A 26,161-nucleotide genomic window follows, 5' to 3' on the forward strand; every position below is an offset into this window, starting at 1 on the left:
TATATTTACACTTTTAGAGCAAGAAGATCAAATCAGGGCTACCTGATCTTGAACTAACTTTGCATTAACATTTGAGTTTTTCATACAGAGATCCTATTTTCACCATTCTGTATTAAAGGCACTTTCAAGGATATCAGTTGCAAACTATAGCACCGCTAAAAAACCCAGAATTATTATGCAAAATACCCCCTTTATGCTTATATTAACTATGAAATAGATCTCTTAATTTATATTATTTTAACTCCTCTACTTCTCTGAAGTCCAGTTACAGAGACCTTAGGCACCTTGGGAAGGTACAAACCACATCATATTCCTGTATTGATTTTAAAAATCACAATAATTTAATGATACATTACACACTTAGACTCTAATAACTGTCCAGAAGAGACAAGTACAACAATCAAGGTTTAAACTGTACTATACATCCACCAGAGGGAGCTTAAAGCTCACAGTCTACTGCCTTCACTGCATTAAGATAGTGTTTATCTGTACAACAATGTAAAGTACAGTTAATTTTAGGCTTTAAAGAAAAAGCCAGCATATACATATTCTGCACACAAATTTCGTATTACAAGAATACTGGCTTAGTGATCCCGAGAGCCCTGTATGTCGGTGCCCAGCACCTCCTCAGCACAATAAGGTTAGAAATGTACCCCAAGTACTCATCATGCTTGGAAGGTCCCCCAAACATGCACATACATTCACTGTTTTTGTTCTAATTGTCTCCTTCATTCTCTTCTCTACCACCCAGCTTACAAGGAATTAAAAACCAGTGATGTAATTATCAGGCTCTTGTGGCATATTGAAACTATTTGCAGCTACATCCCTTTCGCAGAATCACAGAACATGCTGAGTTGGAAGGAACCCACAAGGATCATTCAAGTCCAACTCCCGGCCCTGCACAGAAGCATCCCCAAGAGTCACACCATGTGCCTGAGAGCAGTGACCAAACACTTCTTGAACTCTGTCAGGCTTGGTGCTGTGATCACTTCCCTGGGGAGCCTGTTCCAGTGCCCAACCACCCTCTGGGTGAAGAACCTTTTTCTAACATCCAATCTATACCTCCCCTGACACAGCTTCAGGCCAGTCCCTTGGGTGCTGTCACTGGTCACCAGAGAGAAGAGATCAGTGTCTCCTCTTTCTCTTATGAGGAAGTTGCATGGTCTGGCATTTACCTCTAACACCCATCTGTTCTCTCTTCTGTCCTAAAAGTTACCTGTAAAAAGTCACCCAGGACAAAGATCATCTTTCTGGTTTTAGCATAACAAGCTACTGCCCCAAAAGAATAGAACTCCTACATGACACAGTATTATAAATAAAACTACATCCTTTCAGCTACCATGATTGTGTGGATACAGAAAAGGAGCAGCAGCAGCACCTACTGATTAGATCCAGCAGGACTACTCATTTAAATGACAGCTATTCACTCATGGGAAAGAAAAACTGAAAGAAGACAAGAGGCAGGCTAGCACTAATACTTGCAGTACCACTAAACTTACCTGAAAGCCTGGATTACTAATAAGAAAGTAATGTAACTCCTCACCTTTCATGTCAACAAGCTTATAAAAAAAAAAGAGAGAGAAAAATTAAGGCACAGTATCAATGACTGAATTGTAACAAAGCAAATAATCATGTTAAAACATCTGAATCCTGCATGTGCTTACAGAAATCCCATACTTTCTCTGTGCTGTTGTGAAAAACCCCTTCTGAAAGGGAGGCATTGGAACAGGTTGCCCAGGAAAGTGGTAGAATCACTATATCCGGAGGTATTTAAGAGACATGCAGATGTGGCTCTTGGGGACCTGGTTTAGTGGTGGACTTGGCAGGATTAACGGCTGGACTAGATGATCCTAGAGGTCTTCTCCAACCTAAGTGATTCTATGGATCTATTTAAGGAAAAAGCATGGAAAAACCAAGGTCTTTGCTACTCTTCTCACTCCTCTTAGCAGAATACAGGTAATCACTAGGATTCTCCTCAATCCATCAATGGTAAATGAGCCAGTAGAAAAAAAATCTTTTTGAAAAGAACAGAAACACTAAACTTTAGGATGAAATAGAGCCTGTGAAGCAAAATGTAGAAAACACCTTTAACACCTCACAGTCAGAAAAGAAGACTGAGGAAAAAAAAAAAAAAAAGAAGAAAAGAGCTGGAGTTTGAGGTTCCCTGTATTAGGGTAAACACTGGGCAGTCCTCAGCAGTCAGCATCTTTCTAGTACTTCTGGGATACAGGTAGGCAGATGCAGCCTGAAGGAACGTGTCGGCACAGATCAGTCAAACAGAAAAGCTGTCCAAATCATGGGCATAAGCATATTTTTCTGGTGTAGCCTAAGCATGCTCCAACTTTACTTATGAAGACCGAATGCATGGGGAATGACTTACAGCTCCTTCTGCACATTATGATCAGTTCTGCCAAGAGTAAGTCCCTCAGTCTGCACCTCAGATGCAGGCAAGCCTTCAAAAAGTTGGGCAGTGATATTTAATGGTAGAAAAAGAGAGAGATTTGGCTCTTATATTCTTGATTAAGATCTTAATAGTTTTCTTTCAGAGTCACATATCACCCTACATTTGATTTTTCACTTTTGGTACACTGAAAAAACCAATAACACCAGCCCACTCTCAGCTCACATGGGTGTTACAGCAACAAGACAATTATTTTGGAATGATAAGAACTGTTGGTAAAACTAATCTCAAGTCAGGTTTTCCCCTCCTTAACTATTAGACCACATACCTTACAAAAATCTGAACATAACTTTCATGCAATTACCTTTTCTTTCCAGTGTGATAAAAACAAAACTTGATTCAGGTCTCCATCAGAAATAAAAGTTTTTCCTCAACAAGTTTGAGGTCAGCACATCCTCTTTAAATCCTATCTCTCACCACTATGAAACTGTTACAAGAAAACATATCATGGATGAAGCTCCATCGTCCCTCTTCGGTGCACCAACATTGTTCATCACAACTGTTTACCTCAGCAATCTGAATATAAGCAATCCACTCATCCAAAAAACACAGATGTCACAAACGCAACAAATTAACAACATTAAACCCCCAAACAGCACAGGTTCCTCAACAGCCACCAGCGTACTAGTAGGTATTTAACTAGCTTTCCCACTCTTACTGCCTGTAACCATCCTTTTGTATCCTGGGAAGATAAGGACCACCACCAGATACAGCAGGACCATTAATTCCATAAGTTTATGTGTTGTCACTTTTTTGCCAAAATAACCCATCTTTTTTCCTTCCTTATATAATACAGATTTTTAATTTCTAACTTGGATTTTTTATTTTTTTTTTGCTCCTCACTTGATGGTACACAAAGGACAAGGAGGGAATGACTAAAAATGCTAAAAGATTGGCTACTAACACAAAAGGGTTTACAAATTATTTATAATATTAATTAATACCAACACATGGAGCAGGAGAGTAGTAGATAGGAGAAAAGGTCAGACCAACTGTCAAGGAAAACACATACATGACTAGGAAACATCTGCTGAAGGTACATGTGGAAAAAATAAGAGGTAAAAATAAAAGAAAATCCCCAAGCTCTTATTTTACATAGGAGTAGTTAGACGTACATAGAGGATCTGAAGCTACACATATGTATTCAGAAACATCTGTTTTGTACAAACATTTCGTACCTCAGTAACATACCACTAAAAAAAAATATATGACTTGACAGGATGGAAAGTGCCAAGAAATTCATGTAATAGGTACACAAAAAGGAAACAAATGGGTTGCAAATATGAGATGCTCTCCTCATAAGACTAAAGTTGAAGTCACTGTGTATTTGCCAGTAAGAGGTTGAAAAAGTAAAACCACATCAACGTTTGAAGTCTGCTTTTTTAGCTCCCTCTCCTTATCTGAAAACACTTTCTGGTTTAAAAAAAAAACAAAACACCAAACCGTATCAAATTCCACTCCCTCCTCAAGCAATTTTGTTCAGGCAGTTTCATGTTGATCATCACAAATATAAAAAATAGAACATTTTTTATCATATATTGTAAGTTACATTATTTTCTTAGTGGTTTGAGATCATAGAATAGAATCACGGGATCACATAATAGTTGGAATTGGAAGGGACCTTTAAAGGTCATGTAGTCCAACCCCCTGCCATGGGCAGGAACACCTTTACCTTCCACTAGACCAGGTTGCTCAATGCCCCATCCAACCTGGACTTGAACCCTTCTAGGGATAGGACATCCACAAGTTCTCTGGGCAACCTGTACCACTGCCTCACCACCCTCATTGTAAAAAATTTCTATCTCTTAGAAGGCCAATAAAAAAGACTGAATTGGCTTCTGACATATGAATCTTGACCTCTTCAACATCTTGTAGTTGAAGTTCGTTCAGTAGTTTGTTCTAATACTGTTGTGGATTCCAGAGAATATTTGTTATTGGTCACTTAAGACACTGATAGTATCTTAATAGTAGCAACTTCTACCATTCAACATTATTATTAAAATCAATAATGGGATAGTTTTTTATTAAATATGATTTAGTTAGCCAGCTTGCACTGCTACTTCTGCATTGTAATTTTGCTAAGAAAAATCCAGCTCGTGATCATTTATAAACATAAGGATGAGGTGAACAGCATTCATTCCTTGCAGACAGAAAAGCTTGCTAGAGACAAATTCTGATTTTTTAGGCTTTTGCTATGGCAAGACAGCACTGAATACAATCAAAGTCAGCAATCTTTCTACAGTTACACTGGGGGAAATCTGCAAATTAGCATATCACAAAGAAGAGTCACGCACTCCTCCAGATTTTGCTGCTTGAGAGAACACAGAGGGAGTACATTGGAGTGATTTAAGCTGACACCCACGGTATTCCCACCTACTTCAAGGTCCCCTATGAACAGTACAGCCTAAACACTAGTAGGATTATGGAAAGGCAAACATGCCTACTGGAAGAATTTCCTTGGGTTTAAAAAAAAAGATCAAATTGCTAGTACCTGCTACTACTAAAGACAAGTAGGAACCTTCTTGCCAAAGGCAATGTTTATGTCTGCAAGTAAAGCATATTACAAAGTTTGACAAGGGCAGAACAAAAAATCTGATATTTCTACTGAAGTATGACTTGGTAAAAGTCACCACAAACTCTCCAAACTGAGCTTCCCCAAATATGTAGGGGAATCTTGCCTTCCTTGCAGTCAAAAGGTAAAATAAAACTGTTCTCGAACTCTGGTCTGTGGGACATCATCAGCTTAAAAAACCCAATTAAAGACATTCGCTCTACAGAATGGTGCCTAGACTCTGTGCCTCAGAGAGCCTGGAATTCCAACAGAGTAGAGCAAAAGCAACTGATCCCCATCAATACATAAGGATAAGCAAAAGCCAACACAGTCGGCAGTGGCACCACCGTGTATGGACCTTGCTGACAGCCACCATCAGGCAAGACTCGCTCAGAGAAGTGAGGAATAAAGGAAACCCAGATGGCTCACCAACATGTCCCAGCAGGCAGGGAAGCCAAGTAACAGTGAGGCATATGCAAAGGAGAAAGATGATGAGTGAACTTCAGAAGCATGTGCAGGGGAACACCATGTGATGGTGGTAACATAGTCGAGGATTATGGGCAAAAATAGAAGGAGAAAGAGAAAAAAAGGAAAAAAATAATCAAGCACATGGGCAAGTAATAATTTTTAACTAGTGCACATACTGCCTTTAGGACAGCTACATATATTACTCTATGTTAGCAATTGTTATAGCTGCAACATAACTAAATAAACAAAAGTACTTAAATTTTTACTTACCATATGTGCTCTTCTACTAAGATGCTCAAAACCCCCTAAAACCAGATTTCTGTGTCTTAAACAATAAAAGCACCTTAAGAGAACTACTTCCCAGCACAGATCTGCTGTATAGGTGAGTTATAGAAAAGAATCACACTCTCAGAATAAAGAGATTCTAAATTTAACTCTACCAAAGTCACATCAAGCAGCATGCCCCAAGACTGCATTACTCTGACTTCTGTGCAGTCAAGTCATAATGAGTTTGCATTCCAGTTATACCAGTCACACTTTTCAAGTATTTTAAATAAGCTTTCTCCTACAGTATATCACAGCACACTCAAGAATTGTCACTTGTCTTATTAAAATAGCTAATCAAAGAGATTAAATATGGGGGTCAGGCACAGAGAACTGGACAATTAGACACACTTTTGTTCTCAGATATTCACTCTACTTCCGTAGCAGACAGTGACACCTAACAACGCAAGGATGTCCGGTCCGCTCATGAAGCGGATGCCAATTCAAGCAGCTAACAATTCAAGCTATATGAGGATGCTCAGCTCTGCAGTGTTTGGCAGCTGCTTCACAAGTAGATGAGACATTCCAGCCTTGGGTACGAGGCCAGAAGGAATTTAGGCAACTGGTATTGAGAGCAGTTTCTGATGTCCCAGTCAGATCTGTCATTATACAACTGCTAACCTTTGAGTAATAGTTAAGTTACTACAGAAAACCTAGCTAGCATAATGAACAATTCCAACTACGTTCCAATCGCTTCCTTTACACTTGCTTTTTGGAACAATCATTTAAATTACAGTAGTAACTCATCTTCCAATTTAAAATATAACAATCTTGAAAAATAATCTTGGGTAAGTAAGATGAAATAAATAACTTTGAACCAGACGTGCACTAGAGACAATATGGTAGAGACTTAAAACTTTCTGAACAAAAACTTTCTTTGATTTTTTTTTTAAATTCTTTCCCAAAAGTAATTATTACTTAAATAATTTAAACCCCACGGTGCCCAGTATTTTTTGGTATATATTTGGAACAAATGTGTGACGGCTGGAGGAATTGCCTCCTACACATCTACTCACTCACATCTTGCTTTCATGCAGAAACTTAACAATAGGGGAAAAAAGACTATTTTTTCATATCAGCTTTTGCTTTGTATTTTGGAGCTGAAGAACTTTATTAAGTCTTTTGCAAGTAAAACAGGAGATAAATTGTGCTTTGTGATCAGATCTATTCTCAGTTTTGAAATGGTCGTATATAAGATATTATATATACACATTAATTGACTAAAGAGCCAAAGTAAATCAATTGCCATCAATATCAAAAGATTTTCTGAGATAAGACTTCCTCTCCAAGACAAGCAACAAAAATTGCTGAGATTTTATTTCTCTACTAACAATTTGACCCACACTTATAGACTATTACAGGTTCTCCACTGAAATTACCATTTATTTACATGGACAATACACTTCAGATACATGACTTGTGGTAACCAGTCTGCAGAGGAACTGCTTCCACTGTTCATGTCTGCTTCTCAGTCTCAAAACAGGTACCAGAGATCTCCTGGGGACGCAAAAGGGAGAAATGCAGAATGGAATCTCTGTTCGGGGAAGCAGGACCATAATGGAGCAAGAGGAAAGAACAGAGGATGATGAAGGTACAGCCATCAGGTAGCTCTGACAAGACATTGACAAACAGATGCCTCTAAGTGGTCTACATATCTGGGTGAGCTGTTCATCCAATCAGCTCTGACTGCTGTCAGTCGCCTCACAGCATCCATTTAGAACTTTTCTAACCACTGTGCACATTGCTCAACAAGAAATCCATACATTCAACTAAATTAATATTACATTGGCTCGTGCCAACCTTCTGAGAGCACCAGATGAGCAGGATCAGCCCGTACTCCATCCACCCCATAGAGGATAGCTACAGCAGAATTTGGGAAAATGACTGAATTCTGCATAGCCCAAGAGTTGCAAATTTAGGCTCGTCAGTGCTGGACCAGAGCCCCATATAAAGTTACAGAAAGCCTCATCGTTCCAAATTAAAATCTTTTTAAAGCATTTGATGTTAACAAATAAAATCAATCTGCTTTGACTTCAGTAGAAATGGCATATCACTACTGCAGTAGCACAGGAACCCTAAAAATACATATTACTAAAGGACACAAAAAGTCAAAGTAGCCCTTACTACAACTGCACTCACACTAGCCTCAAGTCCTGCTCTCTGTTTCCTTCTGTTAAGGCCAATTTTTTCTGTTGTGTTAAGATATGGGAGATTTGGCAGAAAATAAACTCCCCTGCATTCAAGCTGGTCCTCAGATATCAGAGGGGTTGGCAGTGGCTGACCTTACATTCTGAGTGATAGCCAATTTGACAACACCTTCCTCTGACCATCTCCTGGAGCTGGAGTGAGCTTGGCCTCATTCTGCAGCAAGGAGGAGAAGGGTTGGTGGGAACAAACCAAGCTTTTCCCTTGGCTCCCACCAACTGCAAGTGCTTCTCTCTTTCCCCACAAGGAGGCATGGAAGATACACATGAGTCCCAAGTTGAGACCCTCTGTTATCCAAGAAGGTGGAAAGGAGAGGAGTCTCAGCATCAACACACACTACAGACTTCACTGCAGGGTGGACTATCTCCATGACAGGCCCTGGTTCTCCAACAACAGATAGACCCTAGGCCATTCACAGTCTCCAAAATCCTAATTACAACTTGATCATAAGACTCAAGTAGCTCAAGTCTGTATTGCCCGTTTCTGTGCCTACAAGACAGCATAGACATGACTTAACAAAAAGTGCCAGGATAGTAACAATGAATTTCAATACAAAGTTTAATGGAAATACTCATTTTCCAAAGTTCAGATGTACTTGATATATAACCCATTTAATAGGCTCATTGTACAGTCAGCATCTACTCTCCTTCTGAAACTTCATATTGTCTGTATGTGTAGAAGTGTCTAAGAGTAGCTATTTTTTCCTACTGTCCAATTTCAAATTATACTTGCTGAAAGAACAGCTATAACCCCACACACACACACTGTTGCAAGGGTGGTATTATTTTTACTTGCATGTAGCCTTCTACAGTAAGCATGTGCAGATGGAGAAACAGGGTTAACAGGATATCACATGGGTAGCCCCCCTTCCACCTCCCATACAGCCCCCAACACAGAAGTCAAAATTCATCACCACATGAAATATTTAAACTGACACAGTGATGCAGTTTGGTTTCTGAGTGTTTTAGGCTTTGACTCCTATCACAAAAGCATTTCCTCCCACCAAGCTGATGAAGAAAGGCAGGCACACAGGGCAGCCAGATTCCCTGCCAAAACTCAGGTTTTAGCGCTTCTTCCTCCATCCATCTTGATAAAATCTCAAAACGATTTTGTCCCATCATAATTATTTAGGAAGAGTTGATTAAAAGGAAGGTAAGAGAGTCTTTACAATTCTCAGAGTTTATCTAAATTTTATGTGAAAAACTCCTTTGGTTTAGTGTACTTTCAAAATGGCATGGCCTAAAACACCTACCTTTATTAATGGCTTTTAACTGTTAGGGCATTAATAAAAACCTACAGACGCAAGTAAAATACACACAAAATACAATATCTGAATCATGTAAGGAAAAAGAAATGTAGCTACAAACAAAAAGCAAAGTTTGGCAAAAAAAGAGTAAAAAGATAGAGAAGGAAGCTCATCACCTGTGTTAGGTGGAAGATAAGGAAGCCAAAAGAAATTGTGAAACTGAAATAATTTTACAAAGAGAAAAACTTCTTTCCCTCAAAACCACAAAATATTACAGACTTGCACTGAACACATCTGGAAAAGCTCCTTTCCCGTACATCTAGAATTGTACACACTTGAGATGGTAGGATGTCCTTTACTTTTACCTTGTTTCACCACTTTATTACAGCCTGAACTACATTACCGAAGAAGTTACGTATCTCTGTATTCATCCTCTGATATACAGAACAGACACATGACATATATTATGAGAAAACATCTTCTAAAAAGCATTTCTTTTATGAAGAATTTTTTTTTTTACTCCACATAGAAACATTTTGGGATTTTATTTAGAAGAGGCAATCTTTAGGACTCCCTTAAAGTAAGTATTTGAGTTCACTCTAAGAAATCTGCATAAATTAGCCAAGTCTCAAGTTCTGAACAGTCACAGTACAAACATACTTACTGAAAAAATGATTGTGAAGAAATGTGGCCATAATTACATATTTTATTCTCAGTGCTGTTAGAGGGAGTGTTATTGTAACATGAACAGAAGACTAGCTCCAGAAACAATACTGTCATTTCTCTTGATACTAGAATTTTATATTTATATATTTCCCACTAAACAATTCACTATCCTGAAGCTACCCAACATCTGTTCCTAACCCCACTTAAAGCAACCTCAAAAAATAAAGGGTTTGCAGCTTAGCCTCCCAAATTCTCTCAGGAAGAAGCACATTTGTTTTTTAGCTTGGGCCTTGGCGGTGGTTGTTGACAGGTAAGGAAAGCACTATTCTTCCTTCACCAGCGAGGAGTGTCCATGTCTTGTAAATCTATTTGCACATTTCCTCAATAATCAATAATCTGGGAGGCTACCAAGATTATGGTTGAAAGAAAAGTCAAAGAGCAGCAACATTATTAGCAAAGAAAGCAGTAGAAGTCAGTGACTGAAGAGATGACAAAGGTAAGCTAAATGTGAACAGTTAAGACCCTAATGAGAAAAAAAAAAAAACAAATGATGATGCAGAAAACACACAAAGCTCTCTTTGCACTTAAGATCAGTGAAGATTAATGTAATGCTTTTCAGCCACTGCTTTAACAACACACCAATTCAGCTTTAAGGCACCTAGCATCAAACCAGCATCTAGCTACAAGGGGGAACATATTCTCCCCCCCCCAGCCCAGGGTTGCAGTCCTGTTGCAAGAGAGCTACAGGTCCAGTCTCTCACCTGGACATCTCCATTTTCTGTATGCACACACCTATGTATGGATGTTGTGGAGAAGTCCTCATGAAATCTAACAGTGACAAATGTGTAAAACGTAGCAACAACAAGAGGAAATTAACTGAGCTGTAAGGTGAAACCCAGCACTGGCAGGCAGGGTCTGCCACCACCAATGACTGGCTGAAGTTATGGCAAGATGAATGAGGAACTGACTTAAAGGACCATGGGAATGCCAAATACATGACCAAGCTGTGGCAGATTAGATCTGGGGGAAGTCCATACCAAAACCTTCAGGATCACCTATTTGCAGAGACAGGCAAAATCAGCAAAAAGAAAAGAGCCTTTGCTGCTTGCCCAAGGCAGAGAAACTACACATGTAGATCCTGGGCTAGAAAGGATGTCACTTCACCCCACATCACCAGCTTGGACACCTTCCACCTGTCCCCAGACAGGCACCATACGGAGGGATGACTTCTCTTGTGCTGCCACAAGACAGACTGGTGGCAGTTCTGGAGTAACTCATCAATGAGCACATAAATGAGCCAGTGCGGTTTGTGTTTTTACAATTGTTTCTGCTGCTTCTTAGCTTTGATACTGTTTGCATACCATCACTAATGCCACAATTAACAGCATTTCCACTCCTAGACACACAGTATTATCCTATTCTAGCTTTGGCAGATCGTTCCAAAAGCCAGTCCAACTCACTAACCTAGCAGATAATCAATCCAGCAAAAAGATAAGCAATGTTTTTTCTCTGACACTCACTGTTAGTCTGGTTTAGGCTTCTGTGAAAATACAGCCTATGTCTGTGTCACACTTACAAATGTGAGACTATGGATATTCTTCACCTTAACCAAGCCTTTTGAAATCCCAGAGACTGCCATCACAATCCACAAAATTCCATGGCAAAAAACCTTCTACACTTCATCAATTGCCAAGTCACAGATTAATTATACAAAGCCTTCAAGAGACCCTGGTATAAGGCATATTTTCAACTGTGCCTCTAGCATTTTGCACAGCTGCACATAACACAATTGGACTGTATGACAAAAAATACTGACATCTATAGTTTAAGCACAAATCATGATATATCTTTATCCTTTCTTCATATTCACTTTTATAGTTCTGCAAATTTTGAATTTGGTAGGCACCACTAAACCAACTTATCTGATTTACAAAGTATCAAAAGCAAAATAACTTCATTCACTTGCTTCTATGTTAATCTAAACCTTTACTTTATTTTCTATTAAAAAAATCACTTTTGATTTGATAAGAATTATACCTGTTACTTCCTAGCGATTTAACAACATAGTTTGACCAAAATTTCTTTCAGGAGCATAGGCAAGCTTTCTCATCTCAGTCAAGGTAGTAGAATTGTCTATAAGGCAACACAGTGAAAATTACTTCCATGCAAAAACCTTTTCTCCCTGCATCCACTTCCCAAACTAGTTCACTATGCAACCACTCAGGTGGGTGTATTACTACCCTCTGTTTTGGCAGAGCCAAAGGCAGCACTGTACAGCGGCCACTCTTAGTTAAGTCTCAGAAGTAGGAAAGTTTGGGCTTTTTCTGTTTCAGAGGCAGACAGGAGGAAGAAGAGGAACTATGTAAAATACATCCTCCTGCCTTCATTTCTTAAAGTCTCTATCTGAACAACTACTCCCCATTCAACAGGATGTTTTAGACAGTTTGAAGGGATGAAAAAGAAGTAGAGATCTGCATCAAAGTATCCCACAGCTCAGATCTGACACCTTCCCTTCTACACCACATCTCCCAGCATGTATGTGGGTTTATGCCACTCATACACCCCACTATGCATGAAAATCACAAAGATCTTATGTATACCTAATTCAGACAGACTTTTTGAAATCAAAACACTGTCAGAAACTGATGAAAAGGAATATTTTACTTATCCGCTTGTGACAGGATCAGCTCAACTTAATAATCAAGAGGATTTCTTCTACCTCTCCATAGGGAAAGCTGTTAATTAACTAATGAACACAGATTAGCATAACAACGATAAGACTCTTAGGAAGCAGGTTAAAGGGAAAACAGCAGTAGGTGGTGCCTGAAGAAGAATTATCCAGATGGAGTTGTGGACTAATGAAGCTCCCTGGCAGATGAATGTAGAAGCAAACACACAGTATTTACACTGATTATTCAGAACAAAAATATAGAAGTATGCCAATGCAACTGTGACATGTCAAATGGGTGCAAAACATGATACTGATTCAAAAAAACAAACACTCCCTCTGTGAAATGGTCAGAGGAAATAAACCCTAAGCATAAAGAACATCATTTCACTAGCTTTTAATTTCATCAAACAGTATCTTTACTTTCCAAAGGTCTCTATCAGTTCTCAGTTCCCTAATCGCAACCCTTCATCCTTAGTACAGATATGCTCCATGCGCATTTGTTCTCAGCTCCCAGGTAAAAGTTTCACTAGCACAATGTACACTGCATGTACTTATCTCCCAAGCTGTAATCTGAACTGTGTGCCTGTAAAATGCACCAACCATAAAAGTTCTGAAGCAAAAGATAATACAGCACATATCCAGCTTGTTTTGCAGGTGATGACTTGGAGGATTTCCACAAATCTTCTCAGCATTGGAATGATTAATTTGTGTGATTTCTTCCAACAGGTAACCTGCCATAACAAAAGCAGAGCTAGTCCACCTCCCCCTTTCACCCTTACTATGGAGCCATGCTTCACAGTCTGAAAAACTGCCCCACAATGAAAACAAATTGCAACAAGAAACTGAACTTCCTTGTGGAAGTAGGAATGTCATGGCCCTTGTGGAAAATGGACTGGCTTATTATGTCAAGCTACAGAGAAGCCACGAGATGGTGGAGAATTGACGAGGCTGGTTGGGCAAAAACACAAGCTAAGCCACTTGCTTATCTTGCATGTGGGGTCAAGCAAAGCATAACAACTAAATGGTGCCTGGGCTGAAGTGGAGGCCTCACAGCCCAATGTTGTCTCAACGAAGTGCAGAAGAGCATCCACATCTCTGTGCCAGCCCTTAGCCTCATTGCCCCTTCAACCATGCATAACAATCCTTGTTATAGATCTGTTCCTTTAAAGAGATAAATGGGAGTAAAGACCTGGCAAAGGTCAGATGGTCTTCGCTGCTGCTTCAGCCAGGTGGAGGAAGATACTGAAGTGCCATGGTTCTGTGCTGCCTTTGTTTAAACTGTAAATTCTATAACTCAGTTTGACTGAAGGTAACCAGAGACCCTCTTTATCCCTTGTTTACATATAAAAAACCACACCCACCAATATGAAAATGAGAAGACAGCTGCCCCCATCCCACATCTATGACAGCAGCAACAGATAGTGATTTTTGACTATAGTCACACCTCCATTTTTCCACAGACTATGAAATTGGTATGTCAAATTCTCCATTGTGGAAGGATGAGAATACAATCCCACTTCACAGACAAGTCAATGAGCTTGCTCAACCCAGCTACCCAAAGCAGAGACGACTCTTCAGTAAGATTTGCACCTGACTGTGTTGGATCACATCCGTGAACAACTGTACATAGCACTATGCACTTATAATTTGTGCATCTAGTGCATTTATCATCAGCAGTCTAACAAATGCTGCTTCAATAAATCAAACTATTCATGAATCTGTGACCATGAAAGTTTTTATTCAATGAGACCAGACTTATAGCACATAACTGGTTATAAATCAGAAATAAAGCACACCCAGCCCCTCTGATTTCTGAGGACCAGCTAGAAGGGAAGGGGGGTTATTTTCTGCCAGTTTCATGCACTTACCACAACAGCCCTGATCTCCAAGAAAGGTAGGTCAAAAAGAGCCAACCATACAAATTGTCATGGTTGATGGTATAAACAACTTGGTCTTACTAATGTGCCCCCTTATACTCTTACTCTCTAAGCTTATTTGAACATCTGAAAGCGCAGTTTGTATGACCACTATCAGATTACTCAACTTTAGCCTGAAATCTCCCTCAGAAGGGCAGGATAAGCCACTAAGTAGTACCCTGAGAAGATGGTAATGTGTGAATCCACTCCACCCCAAAAAACACATCACAGTGAAACCAGACCATTTACAAACTTTTAAAGAAGGGAATTCTTCTGCAAAGGCCTTTGCTCAAATGTTCTTGAACCTGTTAATGCTACCCAGAGTCACAGCACATAGAATAGCTTAGCATGACAGGAACCTCTGGACCTCACTTCACTCAATCCTCTGCCCAAAAAAGAACTCGTTTCAAAGTTAGATCAGGTTGTTCAGGGCCTTGTTCAGTCAAGTATTAAATATCTCCAAAGACGGGAGAGCCCATAGCCTCTCAAGGTAGTCTGCTCCACCGACTTCACCAACCACACTTACTGTGACATATATTTTTTTTTTCCTTCTCTCCAGCTGGAATGTTCCTTTCTGAAACTCATAACCTCTTCTCTTTCTGGTGTGCACCTCTAAGCAAGGTCTGGCATTTCTAATATCAAGACAATCTGAGTTAGCAAGTAAATTGTACTGTGAAGGTATATTATACACTTGAGCCAAGCTGACAGCTCACCACTAACAGGGACAGACCAGCCCTGTACATGTCCCACAATCTAATTTCAGTGCCCCTGTTCTAGCTCTGCAACCTAAACGGCTGCACAGGTAGCCAATTTGTCTTGTTAACCTGACAGAAATCCATTCCCTTGTTTAGTTCCTATGTCATCTCAGCAGTACTAATATCTTCTGCACAGGGTCACAAGGGAGAAAGTGGAGCTGCAGGTAAGAACAGAGCACCCTTTTTGAAGGGAGGCGGGTGGAACATGCCATAGCCTATGACTTTCCATTTAAGTGTCACAGAATATCATATGCTAAAAAATTTCCATCTGCTTTAATAAACTCTCAGCCAATAACTAGATAGTCTTCTTAGGCATGCTTCCTACTTCATCCTCTCACCTCTGGGATGACATTTTCCATTTCGTTCCTCAATAATACATCCTATGTCTTCTGTCATCCAAGAAGACAGTTATTAAAACAGTGCTTAACTAGTACTAATTATATTTGGCATTAATCACCACCTGAGTCAAACAGAACATAACAGATAGGAAATACATTTGATTAGGGGATGTTATGCCAGTTGGAAACGGAGGAGCAGTAAGTTCATTCAGATGCTGATGTATGATGTTTACCAAGCCAAAGTCACAGAGGCCAAAAGAGTATACCAGTCTGTTGCACTGAAAAACTTCACAGCAAAGCCCTAATGGGGATCTTATTTCAAGTAAACACCACTTAGCTTTACTGGAAAGGAATGAGGTACCCCAAAAAGCACATACTTTTTATATAGCAAATATTCTCACACACACCAAAGAAAACTGTCATAGTACCAGCCTTCGAAGTCACATTTGGCAGCTAATGACAACATAAGTTCCATCTTTTTTAACAACTCTTCAATTATACCAAATTTTGATAATTTCCCAAACTAAGCCTTTTGAATGTGGGCTACCCAGAACCTGCTGAAAGTTGTTACTGATAACAAAGGAAAAGCATTTCCATAGAGCTGTAGAGAAGCTTGGTGAGAGAACAAATTGAATCTTTCCACTTTTTAAACATGGCATGTCATGGTTTGTAAAGTCCATAAAGATCAGCAATTTATAAGATCAGGACTCATGTATCCTTTATCTGACACATAAAAAGTAATTTTCCAAAGGCAAACTCAACTAACCCAGATCAATGAAGAAAAAAAAAAGAATTATGAAAATACTTATCAAGATTTAGAGAGCTCACAGTAATCCATACTTATCCTCGAGGAAAGTTAATTAAACTCATTCAGGTCTTTTTATTAGCACATCTGAATTTCTCTAGTCCATTATTCTCCTACAGGCTCAATATTTCAGTCTGAAATCAAGACCAGTATCACGTAAATCACCACTCCCTGCTCCATCCTTTGATACACTGCACCATTTTTGATGCATCCCTAGCCAACCATATTTCACAAGGATTGCTCCGGTATTTTACAGGATTGTCTTACCTGCAACAGACTGCCACAAGAAAACCTCGATGAATCCCTCCACAGCTCTCTGCCCAGTTAAAACTTCTGCCATCTATTGTCAGACCATTCACAGCTTAACCCTTTCCCATTGCTCCACGTATGACTCCACTGCAAAGTGTTGACCTCTACTCATGCCCTCCACCACTAGGCACCAGGTTCACCATCCTCCCTCCCCCAAGTCCTCAAATTTTTACAGAAATACCTTTCTAAGTGATCTCACCAGTTTGCTTGATCAGTTCACAGCCTCTCAACTGTCACAAACAGATACTTCCTGCCCTCATTCCCAAGCAGACCTTTTGCCAAACAGTGCAGTCCTCTGGCTAAATGATATTCAGATCACCATTGTCCACGTGCAGTCCTGAAATGCAATTACACCTTTGTTTTTTGCACATTTGCTAGCAAGAGAGAACAGGAGCAGTGCACATAACCTTCTCAGACTCTGGGGTCTCGCACCCACCTTTGTAAAGCACCTGGTGACCTGCACTCCTCTCCTCCAACACTCCAAAGACCCGATGATTTTTAAGGAACACAGAGCAATAACCCTATAAAGTTCTCACAGTTCTTCCACAGCCAACCCTGCTTAAAGCCTGACTCTGGGTCCTTACCCTAACGGAGAGCTTTTGTAAATATCTTTTATGCAGCTTCCTCAGTAAAAGCCATCTAACTAATTCTTGTCAGTTTAGTGTTGCCCATAAAACTTCCAAGAACAGATGTGGAAAAGAAATAAGAAAAAGCTAAAGAGCACAGCAAGTCAGCTTTCATACAGTCAGAAGCTGATGGGAAGAAGCTGGACAGTCAACAAGGATCCTAACACCCATGTGCTTGCAGATCCAAGATATATTTTACCAGTAAGCTGAGCATCTATTCTTCAACAGAAGCATAAACATTACCATAAGAGGCCTATATCTTTTCACTGTATTAACACATTTATTTAATTTAACTCCACAGTAAGTTGCTTTTCTGGCTATGCTAGGGAAACAATGCCCACACAAGTAACATTTAGTCTTCCAGCACAGATGCAAGACTTCGGAGATATCACTCCACGTGCTGTTGATTTGATACTGAAAATTACCTAACCACCAGCTTCATTTCACACACATGTTCTGTCTCATAATACTTATTTCCCCTATGCAGTCAAACATTCCTGACAATTACTGCAGCTGTGTTATTTTTGAAAAGGTGACACACAGACATTACGAGAACATCTAACAATCTATACAGTCATGTTTTGCAAAGCATGCACAAATCAAAAACAGCTCAAAGTTTAAAATGCATCACTGGTCACATACTTTTAGAAGTATTTCTGTAAAAGGAATGGTGCTTGTTGCCAAGCTATCTATCTTTACTTTCCTGTTTGGAAACATAGTCAATGTTTTTCAGGCTTCAACTTCATAAGGAGTAACACACATGCATTTTGATGGGACACCCTGCAGTAAAGCTGATCACCTGTCGCTTTACAGTCAGGCTGTTTCAGTGAGACATTGAGCTGCCATTGTTCAGGCTCTGGCCATTGATTAATTATTGATACCAGGCAAACTTTACTATTATTTCTTTGGGTTTTTTGAAACCCCTAACTATCAACAACTTACAAAGTTTATTTCTGTTGGAATTGCTTTTTGGTAAGATAAGTTCTGTGGGGAAGGCTTTCAGTTGGACATTTTTGGAAGATCTGGAAGGCAGACCTGTAAACTATACTAGCCAACATACAGCTTTTCATTCAACTAACAAGTCTTTTACAAGGATGCACAACCAGGATGTCTTAACACCAATGGTCACTGCCAGTACCCAGCTGCATCACATTTCTGATCTTTTGCCATATGGACTTAATTTTCCACGCCATTATGAAACTAAGACAACACATTCACAGTCAGCAGGAATAATTAATTGATAATAAACAGACCAGGGTGCGAAGCACCATTAATGGCTTTGCTTCAAGACCGCAGCACCGTGAACCTGTGGCTGCTCGGTGCTCTTCGGCTTAAAGGAAAACTCTGGAACGGGATCGCGCCACTCCCGAGGCCGCTTCCACGCTGCCCCCGGCGCCTCGCTGCCCGCGCTCGGCTGGGGACGGGCGCGATGTCCCGCCGCCCCGGGACGTGCCCGGGGCCCCGGCCCCGCCGCCGGGAGGGAGAATTGCTCACTGGCAGCTTCGGCGAGGGTCTCCGCAGCGGGCAGTGGCGGTGCGGGGGCTCAAGGACGGGACGCCCCGCAGCCAGGGTGTGCGGCGCGGGGCGCGGGCAGAGCCTGCCCAGGGCGGCGGGAGCGGGCGGCACATGGAGCAGCGGCGCGGCGTGCGCGGCGGGGCCGGCCAGGCTGCGGGGCCACGGAGACCGGCCGGGGAGGGACAGGGAGGGACGGAGCTCGGCCGCCCGGGCAGCGGGACGGGGCGGTGTGGGCGCCGCTCCCCGCCGGGCTGCGCCCCGAGCCCCGCGCCCCAGGGGCGAGAGCGGCGCGAACGGAGGCAGGGAGGGGAGAGAGGTCCGGCGCGGGCGCCCCTCTCGGGGCGAGGCGCCGCTCCGGGCGCGGCCGTGCCGCCGCCCGCCTCACCATGAGCACTTTGGCCGCGTTCTCCAGCTGGGCGATCACCTCGGGGGCACCCCCCGCCGCCGCGGCCGCCGCCGCCATCATGGTCTCTCTTCAATGACGCGCCATGCGCTGCATTCTGGGGCGAGGCGGCCGCGCGGCCAATCCCGGCCCGGCCCAGCCCCGCCGCGGAAGCGAAGCGGCGGTGCCGCTGCAGCACCGCGACCGCCGGGCGGGGACAGCGCCCGCTCTGCGCCAGCCTCCCTCCCGCCTTCCTTTCCCCTCCCCTCCCACCCCGACCGGCTGCCTGCGGGGCGGGGCAGCCGCCGCCCCCCGTCTTGTCGAGGTCGCCGCACCTGCCCGGCCCGCAGGTTGTTATGGCTGGAAGAGACCTCTGGAGATCATCCAGTCCAACTCCCCTGCCAAGGCAGGTTCACCTAGAGCAGGTGACACAGGAACGGATCCAGGTGGGTTTTGAATGTCTCCACAGAAGGAGACTCCACGCCCTCCCTGGGCAGCCTGTTTTCCAGTGCTCTGCCACCCTCCGTGCCAAGAAGTTCTTCCTCATGTTGAGGTGGAACTTCATGTGTTTTAGTTTATGGGCATTGCTCCTCGTCCTGTCGCTGGGCACCACCACACCGCGAAAAAGAGTCTGACTCCATCCTCTTGGCACACGCCCTTGAGATATTTACCTGCATTTCCTTGTGCCTCCTGGTGAGCTCAGGCGTCAGTGAGGCTGCAGGCGCTGGGTAGTGGCATTCCCTTGTGCCTAGCAGAGTTTGCAGACTTGTAGTGGGATGAGAATCTTAGTATAAAATATGGCTTAGAAAGTCATGGTCAGCATCTTTGCAAATGACTGGTTTATGACAGACAAGAAAACCCCAAGCCAATGTTTAAAACTGATCTAAAATGCACTTTTTCCCATGTATATCCACCCGGAGCTCCTTTCATGTTATTGGATGTGGAGTAGTTGACAGTGTCAACTCTGAAAGATATGCTGAAGAGAACGTTGTTGTACACCTGTAGGAGCAAAAGAACTCTCGGATTGTGCCTTCACTGGCATTTCATTTTGGCTAAGAAGTTTCCCTTTTAAACAAATCTGATGGTTTCCACTTCAATGTGCACACTGGAGCAGAGTTGGAGGTTTGATACTTTCAGATGATGCCAAAATGAAAGATCTGCAGCTACCAAGGAGTATTCAGTGCATAGGACCAGGCCAGATCTCCTTCAGAGCACGTCCCTTGCAGTGCGGACCACTGAGCTGCATTAGATGTTTTATTCCCCAGCTCCCACTGGACCACTCTGCTCTAGACAGAGCCAGGTGTTTCCAGCTATAGCTCCCCCAGCCTTGAGGAGACGTTAGCTGACCTTTAGCGCTGAATTTACGCAAAGTTGGGAATTTATTAGCTAACAGAGCAGGCTGATAGGAGTGTTGAATGCTTGCAGACTGTTCGCATAATCCGAGAGTACGTGTGCAATGTTTCCGTGCAGGTGATATGATGTAATAGCCAAAGGCAGAGGAAAGAATCAAGGAAATGAATGACAGCAACAAATCCACCTTTCCTGTTCAGGCTGTGGGCCTCAAGAGGTCTCTACACCAACCTTCTGCTTCTTGTATCTTCTGACCAAGCTGCTTAGAACTTTGTCCAGCAGGGTCTTGAAAACGTCTATGAATGGAGAGAGCACAACTTACCTGGGCAACCTGTGCCAACTTGATTGGTGATGTTTTTTCCCCTTAAATCAGAACCTCCATATACGACTGTTACCTCTCATCCTGCTGCTGTGCACCTCAGTAGAGAGTTTTGCTCTTGGATTTCCCTTCAAGCCTTCTGACTGGATGCAGTTCCCTCAGCCTCTCCTTACAGGGCATGTGCTTCCACTCCCACACCAAATTCACTGCCCTCAACTGCACTCACTGCAATTTGTCAACTTCTTTTTCATACTGGGGGGCCCCAGAGTGTGATGTGGTTTTCCAGGTGTGATCTAACAAGTTCTGAGTAAAGAGAACTAATAATTCTTTTGATCTACTGGCTTCATGCCTGTAAAAACAACCTAGAATGTCTTTATAAAGGTAGCCTTGCTCATCACTGTGGCACCCTGCTTACTTATGTTTAACTTGGTAACTGTCAGGACCAAGTAAAGTCCATGGCTGGGCCTTAACTGCCCTGACGCCCTCACTTGGGACTTTAGCATCTGGAGTACTATAGGTTTGCCTGTGCCAGGTCCTGTCTCCTATTGCCTTGGCTTATCCGTTGGCCTTCCTTGATGGACCTGTGTAATAAATAGCCTTGCCTCCAACCCTTTCTCCTGCATGGACCTTTTCTCTGTCTTCTGCTGTTCCTGGCTGGACTTTCTGTCTGGACTCTGGACATGACTCATCTCACCTTGCCTTGGACTCTCAAGACCTATGACTACCCAGCCGGATCCAATGGAACTGCACCCAGGTTGGTGAGGCCATTACCTTGCTTGTCCTGTGGTCAGCTTCGGTTCCCAGCTTATCCACCCTCATGAAGTGGCCCTGCTCATGTTGTCCTTGACACAGTCCACCAGGAGCTCCAGATTCCTTTTTCAGTGAGTGTTCAGTCTATACTGCTGCAGTGGTTATTCCATTTTAGGTAAGGTATGACCCACAGGATCCATCCATCAGTTCCCTGAATAGGCATAGTGTTTTGATCAATCTGTATCTTTCCTCTTTCCCCTGAAGTTGTCTGTTTGAGCACACTTCAGCATGTTCATTAAATCCACTTCTCTTTTACAAGTGATATGACATGTGCAATGAAATCGTGCATTTTGCCATATCATCATGAGGTGTATCTTGCCCTCATTTTCAATGAAAGGATTGAGTGGAGTAATCTTCAGTAAAAATGAACGTGTTCAAGTAGTCATATTTTCTGTCAGCTGTATTACAATCCTAACGTTCTCTTGGCTAGTCTTAGGAAAGCTGATTGTTCATTTGTCTTGTCAGAGTGAATGCTGAAGCTATTTCTGCTGTTGGCTAAAAAAGATGCATCACGTTCTTCCTTCATGCTTCCCTCTTTTGTGGTGTTAATACTCTTAAAATAGTTCAAAGCTTTTGGACTTGTTGCCAAAAGAATATTGTTGGCAGTGGAGCTTGTGCTTCCTGCTCTAGCAGTCCTCCTCTAGCTTGCTTTCTCCCACATCTGAAAACAGCTAACTACTGCTAAAGAATAAAATGTTAAGGAAAATGAACCCACAGTTGGTAGTAAAACAGTTGTGACTTAGGTTTTTTTGGTTTTGTTTTAAATATGTAATCAGTCCTGTGCATGCATACAATAAAAGTAGGAAGGATCTGTTGTAGTCAGGAGCATCTAACAAAGTCTAGAGTAAGGAAATAGAAGTGACTGAGCTAGATGAAGTAAGGAAATCAAAGTCAGTAGGGAAGTGGATCACTCGTATGAAAGTGCAATGACAATTGCAAGCATGCAAGTGGCAAGCTTGGGAGGAATTAATCTTTCATCACTGGTTAGGTAGGAGCTTTAGAAACCATCCTCTCATCAGGACATGCATCTTGATTTATTTTCTATGCTTGATGTCATGGTGTTCCTAAGATTGTTTTCCAATTGTTTTTAAGAGATGTCTTCCCACATAACCTGAATTTATATTTTCAGGAGACCTCATTTCTCTGGCCAGGATGTCCAGTTTTCTTCCTTTCCTGGGCACCTTTTTTCCTAACACCTACCTTCGCTGGCTGGATTTCTGCAGCAATTCCTGTAGGAAATTCTGTAAAGAAATTGCAAATAAATTCTGCAATAAATTCCTGCAATACTTCCTGATTTATTGCTGGCTTTTCATCAGCGCTTAGCAGAAGTCTGTTCAGAGTAGTGGTTCCAGTACTAGCTGTTCCAGTTGTTATAGTCTGTGATGCTCATTTCCAGTGACACAGGAGATCTCCCACCAGACACTTCAAAAAATTCTGATTAATTCCTTTAGACAACTTGGCTAGATTTCCATACAAATGGCCTCAGTCAAGTTGCCTGGGCATAGTAAGTCACTGTGCCCCTCTTGAGGAAAAGCTTCTGCCAGAATTATTGTAAGCAAATTTGGTAGCACTGGCCTGTGCTGTTGGTCAGTACTTCCTGTTATGAACCCAGGTCTCCATTGCCTTTCAAGTTTGGTTAAAAATTTAAAATTTTGGGAATATAGGTTTCTCTGCAAGGTAACTATTACAAACAAAGAATATGTATGCTTGTGCTAAAATGGTATTTGCTTCTGAGAACATAACTAAGGAGAAATCAAGTTGAAAGACTGAGGCTTTTGCAGAAAGCAACTTTTTTTTTTTTTTTGAATGGGTTTAAAGTTTGAGAAAGAGCAAAATTTTGATTGGAAAGCATCTCTTTCCGTACCTGATAGTCAGTTTGTGTTTGGGCACATTTAAAATAATAAGCTGAGAAGACTTATACGTATTTGATTTGATAAAGCAAATTCAGCCTGCAGATTTCTCTTCTGAATAACAATTTGTCAATGACAGTTCATGTAGAATCTTGGAACAATCCTTTCCCTCAAGGCTCTCACACATAACTGCACTGTACAAGCCTCATCCTCCAGAGCATGCCCCAGCTCCTCACAGCTTTTGCTTCTGGCTGTAGTCTCTGCAGTCCCCACTCATTTTTCTCTTACACCTGCTATCCTTCAGAATCACTGAATCATTTATGTTGGAAAAGACCTCCAAGTCCATCGAGTTCAACCTCTGACCGATCACCACCTTGACAACTAGACCATAGCAGAGTCCATGCAGAGAATGGTTGTCTTCTGTTATTTCCCAAAGTCTTTTTCATGCATAAATTAAGATCCAACTCTAAATCAAAGGTCTGTGAGAGAAAGAGCTTGTCCACGGTAGGAACATCACCTTTGCTGTTGAGGAAGTGCAGGATAAATGAAAATGATTAAGCAGATTCTAGTAATTCTGGGAGAGTACCTGTCTTTCCTTGCCCATTACTGCATTGCTCTGGTGAGGGGTTTAAACCAGGGATCATATTTTTGCTGTGTCTATTTTTATGGGTCTTGAATTGATTTCTGGGGTCTATTTGCAGCAGAACTGCAGTACTAAAACTGCAAGTAAAGACACTGAGAGCGTCATGGAATTACTTATTTGGCATCTGAAGAAGGGTTCTTTTGGATTGTTCACACTCTGAAGTAAACATTTGCTCTTCAGTTTATTTCTTACAAAGCAACAGTACACAATGTTGCAAAGCTGGATTAGTCATTCCGGTAATTAATTTCAAGTTCTCAGTTTTGTTAAGAATGGAGTTCGACTGGGAGTACAATGTGTCATAAGTGAGTTTAACTGGGAAGAGGTTAGGGTTTTAGGTATTTAAGTGAACAACCTCCCCATTGTAAGACTGGGTCTTACTGGAAGGAAAGTACAAACTATATTAACCAGTGTTCCACAGACTGAGGTACAGGGGATAAGCATGAGGTTATAGAGAATTGATATGCTGTGTAGTTGTGTGTGTGCAGGACTTGTGACACTGTCAGAGCAGTGAACAGTGACAATGGCTGGGAGCAGCCACGGCACACCCAGAACCGTGGTCAATTTGCCACAACAGCAGCCTGCAGAAGGGGAATTCAGGAGGATGTCAGACACACAGATGTCTGAGTCACACTCAGTGTTTATTAAGCTAATATTCCACTGAAGAATTGAGGCACATACCTCTCACTTAAACTGGTGTTTCACAAGCAATGCCTTACCTTGGGGTAGATTGACACTGGGAGGCAAAATGTCAGTAGAGGAAAAAAGTACTAGTTGGGTAGGCAGTGTTACTAGTTCTAGACTTTTGGCATCTTGTGATACTCGCTCCTGTATTTGAAGGTATAATAGTAGGAGCTCAAGAATTGTTTTAAAAAAGTGAGTGCATTAATTGTTGTACAGGAAATCTGCTGTATTTGTTTTTGTGTCTGCTTACTTTCTGTTTCTTCCTGATTGCTTTTCTAGCAACCACCATGTTGGTTAGCACTGCAGCGTGCCGAGAAAGGGGGAGTTGAACATAACAGGCACTAAGTTTAACTATTTTGACCTGCAGAGTTATCTCTAGGATTTAGGACTGGTTGACCAGAACACATTGCTTATGATTCACACTTGAAAGTCTATCAGCAGTAACTTAAACTATTTGGAAAACATACATGCTTTCCTGCACACAGCCTCTGCACTGCCTCTGCAGAGGTCTTCTGGGGTATTCAGGAACACTTTACTGGTACACTTGGTGGTAGGATGATAGCTTAAGCTAGCCTGTTCCATCTTGTCTGTAACACTTAAAGATCTTCATGCAGCAGATATCTATGTTCAAGCACACAAATGCCAACTCAGACTGCCAGCTTACTGCCTCTTTCATCTCAAGACTGTTGTCAAGGCAAACTTGCAAACCCAAAAGGGATCAATGCAGCATCAGTGTATTTTAGACCACTGTCTGTAGACACTTACTTGTTTTGTATAAGTGTCATTCACTCAAGATTGAGTCACTTTTGTTTAGCATAGGCTAGAGTACTGATGCTTTAGTCTATCCTCTGAAATTGTTCTGCTCTGACCCTGCTCTAAAGATGACTGTAAAGGGCTTCCTACTCCTAATAGTTTATTCCCAAGGCCACTTGCTTAGGAAGTGACTTTTCATTCCTCTCAGTAGCTTACAAGTCACAATCAAGTTGTCACTGATTCTGCATAAAAAGCAAGGACCTAAGTGGAAGTCCTCAGCAAGACCCTTAGGTAAGACTTACTCTCTTAGTACTAGGGGATTTGTGGGCCTGATCTGGATGTGTGACTCCCCCATGTGTTATATAGGTACAAAAGAGTGGGGTTTGGAGAAGCTGACAGGTGAAATATTTGTGGTAGCTCACAGATGAAGGTGCCAAGGAAGCCTATGTAGCTTTAACAACACACAGACACATCTGTTTTACTTGTACTATTTGGGAACACTCATACTACTTTGGAG

General features: G+C 41.9%; 1 protein-coding gene and 1 long non-coding RNA gene across 3 annotated transcripts in view; one reads left to right on the top strand and one right to left on the bottom strand.

Annotated features, from left to right (window-relative positions):
• Window positions 1-19,360, bottom strand: part of XPO4 (exportin 4) — an 82,077-nt gene extending 62,717 nt beyond the window's left edge. For both annotated transcript variants that reach the window (XR_010428272.1, XM_064645327.1), the window contains exon 1: window positions 19,242-19,360. Coding sequence is in view for 1 of the 2 variants with exons in the window: in XM_064645327.1 (XP_064501397.1) it covers window positions 19,242-19,322 (81 nt within the window). In the remaining variant the exon portion in view is untranslated. The remainder of the gene's footprint in view (window positions 1-19,241) is intronic.
• An 82-nt stretch (window positions 19,361-19,442) lies between these two features.
• Window positions 19,443-23,011, top strand: LOC135409583 (uncharacterized). The gene is made up of 2 exons (XR_010428273.1): window positions 19,443-21,288; window positions 21,360-23,011. It is a non-coding gene; the product is annotated as an uncharacterized LOC135409583 (long non-coding RNA).
• Window positions 23,012-26,161: the final 3,150 nt, after the last annotated feature.

Source organism: Pseudopipra pipra, chromosome 2 (genome assembly GCF_036250125.1).
Source record: "Pseudopipra pipra isolate bDixPip1 chromosome 2, bDixPip1.hap1, whole genome shotgun sequence".
NCBI classification, from domain to species: Eukaryota; Metazoa; Chordata; class Aves; order Passeriformes; family Pipridae; genus Pseudopipra; species Pseudopipra pipra.